The 13,423-nt window shown below is 43.1% G+C and overlaps 1 protein-coding gene across 6 annotated transcripts in view; it reads left to right on the top strand.

Moving 5' to 3' along the window:
- The window catches only part of MYRFL (myelin regulatory factor like), a 512,195-nt gene that overhangs the window by 67,472 nt on the left and 431,300 nt on the right, over positions 1-13,423 (top strand). For 4 of the 6 annotated variants that reach the window (XM_077338811.1, XM_077338808.1, XM_077338810.1 and 1 more), the window contains 3 exons: positions 390-498; positions 1,376-1,450; positions 1,545-1,739. The exons of 1 other annotated variant lie outside the window; for it this stretch is intronic. In XM_077338811.1, coding sequence (XP_077194926.1) covers positions 390-498; positions 1,376-1,450; positions 1,545-1,631 — 271 coding nt within the window. In that variant the 3' untranslated portion in view covers positions 1,632-1,739. Of the gene's footprint in view, positions 1-389; positions 500-1,375; positions 1,451-1,544; positions 1,740-13,423 lie in introns of those variants that run through there. One more of the 6 variants, XM_077338812.1, reaches the window with a different exon arrangement.

Here is a 13,423-nt window from a genome sequence, read left to right on the forward strand (position 1 = left end):
AAGCATGCTGGGACTCAAATTAACTCAGGAATGTGATATAGGGGGCATGAGGGGCTTCCTCCTTCCACCTGTAGCATTTCCAAACCACAAGGGGACCAGAATTACCCTTGCACCTGGAGCCCCCATGGCTCTTTTTGCTAAGAAAAATGGCACAGGAGGGAAGGCTGAAGCCCCTCCTATTATGCCCTGAGCAGAATTGGGCCCCACCAAACTTAGGAACATTTGTTCCCTGATGTCATGCCTATTTACAAAAAACAAATAGTCCCCCAGCCAGACTTCTCTTATGAATACCATGTAATTTGGTCCTCAGAAGGCTGATAGTATAACATTCTTTCAACAGTAGAATGTAACATTACAGCTTTTCATATTATCCTTTTTTCCCCTTGAAGTACCACAGAGCCATTAATTATCTTTCAATGCAAAATCACCTATGGAAATCCTTGCTCCTATCGTCCTCAAGCCCGCAAGAAGAGGGAATCTTTTCAGGAAACTACGCAGGTATTGTTTTTTATTGCCATCAAGACTGCCAAGAGCCATCAGAGGCACTTGGACAAAGGATCCATCTGGGATCCTTTTTATATAACCTTAATCCAAGCCCAATATCATAACAGAATAAATTACTTGTCTGGCTGTTACCCCACGTCTATAACAAAAGGATCTGCATGTCCATCTGTCTGTCCATTTGTGGCAGGCATAACTCATCAGAAAATAAATCTGGGAATCTCAGAAATAACCACCAAATTCAGGATGATCATGGAAATTCCAGGCCCAAAATGAAAGGAATCAGAATATTCTGGCCAATTATTTGCATTGGAAGCTAAACTGCATTAAAACTTATATTCCTCATATCATAGAATCATAGAATCATAGTGTTGGAAGGGACCTCATGGGTCATTTAGTCCACCCCCCTGCTATGCAGAACACTCACAACCCTATTGCTCATCCAGTGTAACCTGCCTCTCCGCCAGATGGCTATCTAGCTGCTGTTTAAAAATTTCCAAATATGGATATCACGGGGTAAAGGTAGGGTCACCACGAATCAATCATTCATGTTGCAGAGATAAAATTTAAAGTGCCCAAAATCACAGTGGAAACCGAATTCAGTGTAGACTGCAGGGATTCATTTGAACCGGGAGTGGGTAAAAAGCCCCATGCAGACTACACCCAGGACTGAAAAAATGGAGGGGGGAGGAGAATATCAGACCATGAAAAGAAGAGAGCAAATGAGGGACATATGTGGCAAACAGAGAAATTAAGGGGGAAAACCAGTGTGCACTGCAGCTGTCAAAATAGGTGTAAGCACAACAAAGTCAAAAAGGGTGCCAGTTTGGTTGTCTATGATCTCTTTCTGTCTCTTCCCTCTCTTGTCCTGTAGGGGTTCCAACATATCTGGGATCTTCCTGTAGCCTCCATGTATGACAGTGCATATCATTTTCGGGTTGCTGCTCCAGTAAGTCTGTTTCCAATGGCAATGAGAGAAAAACCAAACAAATATTGATTTATGGTTTGGTTCTGTCTTAATCTGCTTTGTTTTGTTCCAACAGGATCTGGCAGACTGTTCAACAGATCCTAACTACGCTGGGATATTTTTCACTGACTATTTCTTCTATTTCTATCACAAATGCAACTAAAAGCCTGGTATTAACTCTTCCCATAAAAGGGATATCCACAACATTATTGCCAGATTCTTTTTTTGTAAGTAAATTCCTTATTATAAAAATAAACTGAATTAAATAAAACGTTGTTCTTGGTCTTCATATTCCAAACTATGTTAGTAAAGCAGCATAACTCCAACAGAACACCGTTTAATTTAAATAAGATTCAATTCATATTAATCCAACTATCTATCTGTCTGATCTGCTTGATGATCTGGGCTACCGGAATTCAGAATAACTGCAGGGAAATTAAGCTGCTCCTCAAACCCAAAAAAGACAATGATATCTCTAATAAGATTTATATTATACATATAAAAATCAGTCTAGTTCAAACACCCATATTAATTCATTTTCATTGGCAAGCCAAACCATGACAGCACATCAGTTGAGCATCATTTTCATTTTGTGACCTGTTGTGCAAAGCATTCTTTAGTCACTGGACAAAAGGGTCATTGCAGTTATTTAGTGATGTTGTTATGCATCAGAATACTCATAATGTCACAGTGAATGCAGTTCCACTCACATTAAGAGCACCCTTGAAGCAAGGCAACATGACAACCACAAAACCAGAACCTAAGCACTAAGTGCCAAGATCCATACATTACAGTCCACCAACCAAACAGTCCCCAGGAAATAAGGTCTAAACTCAGAGGCAACCATGCAGTGGAACTCATGATGACCTAGTCAGACACAACCATAAATCTCTCAGCATGTTTACAACAAACATTACAATGAATGGGAGGCATTGTAAATAAATGAATGTCATATGAGATCACAAGATGTTGACTAGGAATAAGGGTGTTGATTTAACGTGCAACAATTTTAGTACTGGTACAGTGTGATTATGAGCCTCTTGTGGCGCAGAGTGGTAAGGCAGCCGTCTGACAGCTTTGCCCATAAGGCTGGGAGTTCGATCCCAGCAGCCGGCTCAAGGTTGACTCAGCCTTCCATCCTTCCGAGGTCGGTAAAATGAGTTCCCAGCTTGCTGGGGGGTAAACGGTAATGACTGGGGAAGGCACTGGCAAACCACCCCGTATTGAGTCTGCCATGAAAACGCTAGAGGGCGTCACCCCAAGGGTCAGACATGACTCGGTGCTTGCACAGGGGATAGCTTTACCTTTACCTTTACAGTGTGATTGCAAATGCAAGATGGGTGCAGTTCTGAATATAGTTAATCCTCGTGGGAACTAAGCAACCCCTCAGCCGGCTCCCTCTAACCATCAGGCCCACTAGGCCCCTAGGAAGGTTAACATAAGAAAGCCCCATGGGCATCAACCTCTATTGGAGCTTTCCCAGCCACCCAGGCCAAATATCCAACTGGGAAGCAGGGCCCTGTCCACATGAGCAGTCTCTTTAAGGAGGCTCTTGCAAATGGGCCTCAACCGGTCTCTCAGGTGCAGGTTGACAAAAAGAGGCAGGAGAGCGGGAAACTGCAGGTGGTCCAATCAGCCAGCGGCAGGAGACTATATGAGTACTGCGGCTCCTTTTATCTTTGCTGCTTCCTCAAATCTGCCCCCTTCTGGCCATGTGGCCTGCATGTGCTGTGTGGGGATTCCCTGTCCATCTGTTCAATTACAAGCAAGAGTTAAACTTTTAACTCTGTTAACAATCCCCCTCCCAGCCTTTTGAACATGGCTGGGACTTTCCTAGGACCAATTGCTAAAATCACGAACTCTTAAAATTCCTTCTATGGTCAAAAAGCAGTTTTTGATTATTCCTTCGGATCATTGCCCATCTGCCAATATCCTTTCGTCAGATTTATTCTAGAAATGAAATGTGCAGTGCCAATAGTTTTCACTAGCTCATCCACCCTTGGCATTGGGTATGCAGGCGGGCCTGTAACCTTGTTCAACCTTCAAGAGTCAACACAAAATCTTACCATATTATCTGACTATGGAACTAAAATAAATAGTAAGGCCCAAGGACTTTCTCAATGAATAGTAACCCCATGTATAAATTCATGTCAAGAATCAGCTGTTTGTGGGGCTCTATATTTAGAGGAAATGTATTTGCCACATGTTTTCTAACAGGAAAAAATTCAGATGCTTTCAGCTGCATTTTTCCTTCAGGGGAAAAAAGGAAAATTTTCCTAGTAGAGAGCTTCAGTGACATATATGCCTGGGTTGCTAGTGAACTGGAAGAAGCTTTTGGCCATACATACACAGCAAATCAATGTGGGCCAGAAATTAAAGCCTTTTATTTCTCTTTGGCTTGGATCCAGAGAGCATTTGTTTTTCCTAACAGCTGGCTATAGTTTCAGTGTGTTGAGAAGGAGCAGCGACGAGATTTCATCCACCCTTGGTTCTTCTGCAAGGTCATTGGAGCATTTCAGCATCCTGACATGGCTTCCGTTAACTGATCTTATTTCCACAAAAAGACCAGCATACTCCTGAATCATTTACCTTCATCTGGTGAAGGTCCTGCAGTGGGTTTACTTCTTTTGCATGATTAAGCTTTGTTTTAATTAATCCTTTTGCAATTGGGCTCTTGCTTTATCCATTCCATCTGCAAAGGAATTTGCTTGAAAATAACTTGTTATCTGAAGCCATAAATGGTAGGTGTGCATGCTGCTCTCATGAATGGAGTTTAAAACAATGGTCATTCTGTTAAGCTGTTTTGTAGCTGACGTATTTATTTCATCGGAAAAAGGAAAGACTTGGATCCATTCCGCGCATGTAGCTGAAGTCTTACTGTTGTGTAACGCTATTTTTTAATGTTATGCACGACGTCATACACAATCTGCAACACTCCTGCAACACTCCCGCAAAAAGCGCTTCGATGTAGCGCTTTTCGGGGAATTGTCAAAACTGGATTCCGCTTCATTCCTGAGAACAACCTGCAACACATCCGAGAAAGACATGTGCGTTCTCAAAATAGCAGTAGAAAGAATGTCCCTCCCTAGCTCTCACCCCTGAGCTTCCGGAGATGCGATCGCCATTTCCCCCCCCCCTTAAACCGGTGAAAGCAATGAATAAGCGAGGCTTCTCCGGCTGAAGTCCCTCCATAAGCAATTCAGAAGTGCTTAATAGTAAAACAAAGCTCCCTTCTGCAATTGTCTTTAAGGTTCCTGAGCACAATACAACCCCCTGTTCGACACTGCCCGTAATTTCGGCCAGAACTTGCACTGGGAGGGGGGTTAACTTTAAGATGATTAAGCATCAGCTCCTACACCAGCGAAAAAGGTCTTGAGACATCAAATGAACAGATATTTGTTGCTACTAGTGTTTTCAGGTTTTAAAAAACAGTTTTTAAAGGGAAAGGGACTTTTCGGGAGCATGAACACAAGATTTCATTGGCTGTTTTGTTTGATTGATGGCCGGGGGCGGGAAGTAGCATGGAAAAATATTGCCTCCTTTGTTGCGATTCTAGCGTGACCGGAAACATGTGGGGAATGAAAACAGCGCTGGTGGGAGAGCCCTTTCTGCAGTAGGAACGGCTGTGTGCATTATCAAGACCTGCCGCTATTAATTCTAGTGCTTTACAATAGCACTTACATTTGGCTACTTAGGCGGTTGTGTGGAATGGACTTTGGTTTGTATCAGTCTCTTTTCAGGTACTGTTGTGCATTTTTCCCATTCAGTTTTTATACTACAGTGTCTATAATGCCTATAACTAGAGAACAGCTGGCTATGTGAGTTAAATAGCTCTTTGCTTTTTAAACATCTTGGAGTCTTGTTTATAGAAGTCTGGTAGGTTCAGGATTTAGTCAATAGCAAAATGCAGCAATTTGTATCAAATGTGGTCTTGGCTTCTAAGACAAGTTATATTTCCCTGATAGAAATTCCTCGCCCATAGTTATTAGCTTCAGTAGGAAACAAAGAAGCTGCCTGTCTTACCCCCATCTCTACTGCAGCTATTAGCCACTGGAGAAATGCCATTTTTGTGTAGTTGAGCCTTGTCAGTTTGAGATAGAATCAGACAAGATCAGAGACTTCTTGATCCACTCATATGATGGGATAAACAGTCATAACAGGGTTGATGTTGTAGTCAAAACAAGGAGGAGCCTTAGGGCACCATAGAAATCTGCTAATCAATTGTAACAGTTCTGTGACCTAGTATCCACTTAGTCACATGAATGAAGTTTAAAAAAAATTATTTTATTTTTATTTTACTTCCATTTCTCCTTATGGGAACTCAAAGTGGCTTACAATGGTCATCTTATACTCACAACAGCTTTATATAGTAGGCTAGGCTGAGAATGAGTAAATGGCCCAGGGTGACCCAGCAAGCTTCCAGGAGAGAATGGGGATTTGAACCTGGATCTCCCAGAACCTAAGGTTATACTCAGTTTTAGACCTGTGTGTCCACTCCAAAGGAGAGACAATGGCAGCATTACTCCACAGGGGCAGAAGGTCCAGGATTCCAAGGCACAGGTATGTTACATTACTTAGCAGAGCACAACAGAAAACAAGGTCCAGCTAAGTGCATGGAGGATCCAGTTAAAGTTGATGCAGACCACTCCTCAACTAGGGATAGCAAAGCAACATAAACAGAAGCCTCAGAAGAGGGACGACTTTCTGTAGAGCCACCACCACTCCCCATTGAGCCACAGCATGACAGTGTTAAATTTGTATCTGAATAGCACAGTTACCATTTCCAAACTGCAGAGTTCTTAGTAGGCTGTGACTGTCAGATGGTAGCCAAAGAGAGTTCCTGATGTGTGTAGAATTTATTGTCTTGGGGTAATACCTTCGGGGAAACAGCCCTTGGAACTTGGAACATGACTTGCATACACAGACCCTCAGAATGGCAGTGCCTGTTCCCTTCTAAAAGGGGGGAGGGGAAGAGTCAGATTTTTCTTAGAGTACTTAACCCGGGTGGGGGAAGCCTTTCAAACTACATTGGCAAGAACGGAAGAGAGTGCTAGCATACTTCATGGCATGCTGCCTTCCCCCCTGTTCTGTGTCTGTCCCCTGGAAGCTGAAAAATGATATGGGCGGAAGCTGAAAGCATTGTTAAATGTTAATCTGCCAGGGCTTCTTTAGTGCTACGAGGTCAGTTTCTGTGGCTGAGTGTAATGACAGATGGAGTGTCCTCTGCGAAATAATGCAGCTTTGCCAAAAGCTGTCAGTACATGAACTGTCTGTCACTGTGCACATGTTCTCACCATGCGCCCTCTGAACAGGGAGCGTAAGCTTCATCAGGAAGCTCACAAAGGGAACGCCAACAGATCTGGATTTTCTCATTATGAGACTGTTAGCTGTGCAGCTCTCTCTTCCTCCCCTCTCCCCCACACTTGTATTTAGAAAGGAGGGGATAGATAGAATACAAATTAAATAACAGGTTACTCTCGTGGCTTACTTTTTCCCCAAGTAGTAGCTAGTCAGGTGAATTAAAGACATGCTAAACTATATGTAAATTTCAGGATAAATGATGTCCATTTGTATCTCATCCAGTCTTGCAATAAGCCATGCAAAATGCATTTATATCCATTTTACAGATGACCAACTGAGCTCATCAGCAACCCAAGGCTGAATAGGGGCTGGGATGTGTTTTGGTCAGATTTGCCTTGTGATGAGGGAAATAGTCAACACTGGATTTGCACTTATTGCACTTCACATCAGGGAGCAACCAGGGGCAAACCCGTGTGGAGGGAGAAAGGCATGACAGTCTCACTAGTGTTGTCCTGCCCTTGCACCCACCCTTCCCTCTCCATTTCCTGCTCATGAGAATTTTTAAAAAAATGGCACGGTCGGCATTGCTGTGGGACTGCAAAGCTACATCCCCCAAGTTAAAATAAAATGTTCTGTTCATTGTCCTCATCTGTTTTGGGATCAGGCAGCCAAGACACATCTCTGTTTCTGTTTTCTGGCATTTGGGTTTTAATGGGGAAAGAGGGTGGGGTCGTGTGATGAAGCAGCTGATCAGCTAGGCATCTGTGCTCCTCGTTTTTAAGCCTTACTGTTCACACAAAATCACCCATCGGGGTCCAGTTACCATGGTCAGCCTCTCACAAATCTACCCAAATATAAATAGAGACCAGAACACCAAGACTCCCCCCAAGTGGGGGAATGTTTTTTTTTACTGTTTTTTTCTCTCTGTAGCAATGCTGAAGTGTTAATTTTTTTAAAAAATGCTTTTGTGTTGTGGCATTACGACATAGCAATGCAGAAGTGCCATTTTAAAAAATTCAGGGTTTGGGGGGGAGTTTGAGTCACCGAAGAAAACCTCTGTGCTGGGATTGGTGATTTGCAATATTACCAAGAAGTAGGGGGGGGGGGAAGAAGTCTGCCTTGTTTTCCCTTGCCACCTTGTCAGGAGGCAGTGGGAAAACACGGGAGGGGAAACTATGTATCAGAAAATGTGGAAATGGTCTAGGTAAGTATCAGAAAATCCTTGAAATAATAGCTCAATGTGATTGTGAAAATCTTGCTTTGCCATCCAGGTGTTGCTCTATAAATGAAGCAAATCTAATTGTGTGCTTTCATCCCAGAGTAGGTGTGATTTGGTTGCATTGACATTTTAGACTTTCATTTCATTTCATGGAAGTTTATCTTTGCATTGAACTGGTATGTTTAACAGAGGTTGAAAACAGCTACAACTGTACCAGGTATGCATTTTGGGCTTGAAAATGCTACTAGCCAACCATCTTTGTCCCATATGTCAACTCTTCCTTTATGGTTATACAACCATTTATATTTCCAATAAAAAGTAAGTTTATACCCTTATATGCTTATGTCATATAAGGATTTAGTAAAATATCTGCTAAGGTGGTATAGTAAAAAATTAAAATGTGTTTTTCTATACATTGATAGTTTGATTTTTTAAATTACATACTGTAAGTGGGGTCAGTATATTCCAGCATAACAGCTGCAAATAGGTCCAAAGGGCCTTGAATGTATTGTAGTGTATGTCAGTCAGGTAAAGGCTAAGAACCAGCATGGTGTAGTGCTTAAGAGCAGTGGTTTCTAATCTGGCAAGCTGAGTTTGATTCCCCACTCCTCCTCCACATGCAGCCAGCTGGGTGACCTTGGCCCTGAGAGTGCTGTTCTGACTGAGCTCTCAGCCCCACGGACCTCACAGAGTGTATGTTGTGGGCAGAGGAAGGAAGGCAATTGTAAGTAGTGAAAAGCAAGGTATAAAAACCAACTATTTTTCTTTGTCTGAACTGCCTAGAACAGCACCAGATTTCCATGCATAGGCTAGTCATTCCTTGACAAATGTACAAAATTTCATGGAATTTATTTTCAGTTACTATATTGACAAATAGCTACAGGCCCAAAGACTTCCCCAAACTCTTGGCTTCAATTAGGGCTGCCCCAGTCCCCCCTTCACACAGCCCCCAACTTTACCCTCTCAAAGGCATCGCTAGGCTCTTTCCCATCCTACTAGCCCTTCACAGATGCCCTCAGAACACACAGTGCTTTGTTTATCTCGCTTTAAGTCACTTCGTTCATGTCCCCATTTATGTAAGAACACATTCACTAGATGATAGCTTTTTGGAACAATGTTATTTATTGTAATTTTACTCAGAAGACTGACAGAGAAGGGCAACTGGAATCCATTGATGAAGCCATTCCGAATGACTAGAATTTAATGAAGTTTCTGAATGGCCTGTGGAAAGCATTAATGTAAGAGTGGCAGTGGACTCCTAAGCAGGGTTTTGTCCTTCTAGTACTGCAGTCCTGAACAGACTTACAACCTTTTAAATCCTTTTAAGTTCATTGGTTTAAAATATCCCAGGAAGCCATTTAAGCCACTAAGGCCACCAGGAACAGCCACAGACAGTGGAGCAATGGGCTGCAGGGTTGCCTCTCCTCCTCTGGCCACCCCAGCCCTGAGTACGTTTACTTGGAACCTTCTAAAAAAGAATGCTTTAGGAGATAGAACTAGTAAAATTAATATGCTCCCCAAATACATCTTAACATGGGCAAATGAGAACAAGATGCAATATAATAAAGATAAGTGTAAATGTCCGGGCGAGGATGGAGAGTTAGGGACCAACGGATACGAACGCGGGGAGGGAGGCTGTAGAGAGGCGCCCGGACTTCAAACCTGGAATGAGGACGCTAAACGCAAGGGACTTATAGCAGCCAAACCGGTTCTCGTGTTGAGTGCCCGGCCAGCCCGGGAAGGGGGCGGGGGAAAAGGGAGTTCTGGTCAGTGGTACCTCCCCACTCGCTCACCCCGAGGAAGGGCCCGCCCGAGAAGTCGCCGGCGCTGGAACCTAGAAAGAAACGCTTACCTGAAAGTCGAAAGTAACTTCCGGACGCCGACGAGCGACTAGGACGGAAGGGCGGCAGCGGCAAGACGGGTTATGTAGGGGGGCGGGGTCCAAGGCGGGAAATATAAGGTGGGGAATACACCGGGGTGGGGGTTGGTGTGGATGAGAGAAAAGGACGTTGCGAGTGTACGGGGAAGAGAGAATAAAAGACGGTGTTTGAAAAATCCAGCAGACTTTGTGGTTCTTGGTCGGAAGAAGAGGGGACGCCACGGCTGAGAAGGGTGAACCTCGCGGAGGGGCCGGGAAGAGCCCCACAGTAAAGTTCTGCATCTGGGTCAGAAAAATGAAAAGCATGCCAACTGGATGGGGGATATGCTTCTAGGTAGCACTGTGTGTGAACGAGACCTTGGGGTACTTGTGGATTGTAAACTAAACATGAGCAGGCAGTGTGATGCAGCGGTAAAAAAGGCAAATGCCATTTTGGGCTGTATCAACAGGGGCATCACATCAAAATCACAAGATGTCATAGTCCCATTGTATACGGCACTGGTCAGACCACACCTGGAGTACTGTGTGCAGTTCTGGAGGCCTCACTTCAAGAAGGACATCGATAAAATTGAAAGGGTACAGAGGAGAGCGACGAAGATGATCTGGGGCCAAGGGACCAAGCCCTATGAAGATAGGTTGAGGGACTTGGGAATGTTCAGCCTGGAGAAAAGGAGCTTGAGAGGGGACATGATAGCCCTCTTTAAGTATTTGAAAGGTTGTCACTTGGAGGAGGGCAGGATGCTGTTTCTGCTGGCTGCAGAGGAGAGGACACGCAGTAATGGGTTTAAACTTCAAGTACAACGATATCAGGAAAAAGTTTTTCACAGTCAGAGTAGTTCAGCAGTGGAATAGGCTGCTTAAGGAGGTGGTGAGCTCCCCCTCACTGGAAGTCTTCAAGCAAAGGTTGGATACACACTTTTCGTGGATGCTTTAGGATGCTTAGGGCTAATCCTGCATTGAGCAGGGGGTTGGACTAGATGGCCTGTATGCCCCCTTCCAACTCTATGATTCTATGATTCTATGAACATTTTGTTTGGAGGCTAATGATTCAATACGTTAGATAATATGTATGAAATACTTTGCCGTAGTTAGATATATTTTAAACTTGTGCAGCAGTAATGGCACTGAAGACTGCATATCAATATTCGATATGCCAAGGCATTTTTATCTTCCATTTGAGGACGATGCATCTTGATCAACTTCTAATTAATCAGTTTCCCTTTCTTTAATGGTTTCGAGTGGTTATTTGGAAACTCAATGAATTCCTGTGTTGGTGGGTGGAAAATGCCATCAAGCTGCAGTTGATGTATGGTGACTGCTCATGGGGGTTTTCAAGGCAAGAGATGAACAGAGGTGGTTTTCCATTGCCTGCCTCTACATTGTTACCTGGACTTTCTTGGTGGTCTCCCATCCAAGTACTGACCAGGTCTAATGCTACTTAGCTTCTGAGATCTTACAAAATTAGGTTAGCCTGGGCTATGCAGGTCAGGGCATAACTTCCTGTGGCTGTTTGGAAAAAACCAATACATCCCAGTTGCTATTTGCTTTTGTCGCTTTTATGTGCTCTCCCTGATGAAGGGCTACAATATTCTTGAAATGTAATGGTTGCATAATTACTATCATTATTATTTTGTAAGCAGTCACGTTTGTACTTGATTACAGAGCATGTATTTGCTGAATTGTACTGTGTATGATATCATATGACCCCCTCTCTCTTGAGCTGAATTTTAATTTTCCATAACCAGTTTTAAGGAACCGTTCTGTTCTTGAAAAGAGCTTGCATAGGAGGAATAGGTCATGTATGGATAAATGCATAAATATTTCAGATTCATGAAGCCCAAGGAGCAGTAAGCAGGGATGGAAAAAATGCAGCAGAGATAAGTGGCAGGGATTTTCATTAGTTCCATGGGACATTAGTATCTTTTAATTGAATCTTTACAAAGCTAGAATAATTGGTTCAGTCCTCTTTAGACACAATAGCAGGGTGAACTTGAAGATATTCCATAACAATCATTTAGGATTCTTCTCTATTTCTTCCTTTCTTATTTGTACTTGTTACAAGATATCTTAGAGAGGAGCTGGGGCAGTTCCTTGGAAAGCTCATATCTAGCCTATCCCATTTGAGGCTGCAAGCATTTTTTGCCTTAATAGCACTCCCCCCCCCCCAATATACATAAGACTAGAAATTAAGCCCGCTGTAGCTGAAATACAACGGGCGCTAAAACAGGGGTAGTCAACCTGTGGTCCTCTAGATGTTCATGGACTACAACTCCCATGAGCCCCTGCTTTATTAGTTCCTTCTTTATTAGTTCCAGTGTACTGGAGCATCTTTAGCTCAGGTTTTATTTATGGCTTAGGTTAAACTGGCTTCACAAGCTGCTGTGAAGGAGTCTAGGAGGATTTGAGCTCCTTTCTTTGTTTTGAATAAACTTATACTTTGTTTACTGAAGACAGTCCTCAGTATATTCCTGGGCTTGCAGCATCCTACACAGCATCCCCCTTCAGCCCTAAGGTGGTGCCTGAGTGCTAACCTTCTGCCTATCTAAATAAAAACCGCTGCAATCATTTCCATAAAGTGAATTCTTTAATTCCTGTATTCTGTAACAATGGCACCATACCCGCCTTAACGTTGTATTAGAAATGCAGTGATTTCCTTCTTACTTTGGCATGAGCATTTTGCATTGGGGGAAGAAAAACCTTCAGAAGATTGGGGGCAGAGAGAACGTGTTGTCTCTGTCAGTTTTGCATCAGCCTAGCTCAGCAATTAGCAAAAATTATGAGCTTATAGCCCTTAATCAGTGAACTAGAAGTGATAACTCCCTTTCTCTGTTTAGAGTGGAAAATATTTGACATTGTGCACGGCTCTAATTAGCACTTCCGGAGGCAGCTTCTGCAGACCTGCTGCAGGCTTCGTATACAGCTTCAGCATGACGGTTGATGGCAACTGTGCTTATCCATCATCATATGCAGGGAGACAGGTCATGATGCCATCTCTTGACACACAAAGATGAGAAATCTAGCCTGTTAAGATATTTGAACATACCTTGTTTTATATAACAGCACTGACAGAGAAATGAACTTGGCTTTTATTATGTCTTAGAATGTGCTATTATGACGCCTTAGAATACTAAGGCACATATATATTTCAAATCCATTTGAAACAAAAATGAAACAGAAGGCTAGTGGCTGGGATTTAGTTCAGCATATAAGGTTTCATAAATCAGTTTCCTGTTTTGTTTCACTGCAACAAATTGACACAGCTATCCCTCTGGAGAGATTACCAGTGGAAAGCAGTTTGGCCATCATGATTTTGCCCGAAGAATACTGGAAACTAGTTTGGGGTGAACAGTGACAATATTCCAAAAAGGGATTACTGAGCTATTTCATAGGACAGAAATCCCTGGTATTTCTGCAATGGGTGCAATCATTTTTAATGGCCTATGAGACCAATTGAGATTTGTAGAGCACATGTTTACCCTATGGAGGCTGCCATTCCCTTACCCACACGCCAGAGCTGCCAACTCCTGACTGGAAAACCTTTGGAGATCTGTGGCGC

The sequence above is a fragment of the Paroedura picta genome, chromosome 5, assembly GCF_049243985.1.
Source record: "Paroedura picta isolate Pp20150507F chromosome 5, Ppicta_v3.0, whole genome shotgun sequence".
NCBI classification, from domain to species: Eukaryota; Metazoa; Chordata; class Lepidosauria; order Squamata; family Gekkonidae; genus Paroedura; species Paroedura picta.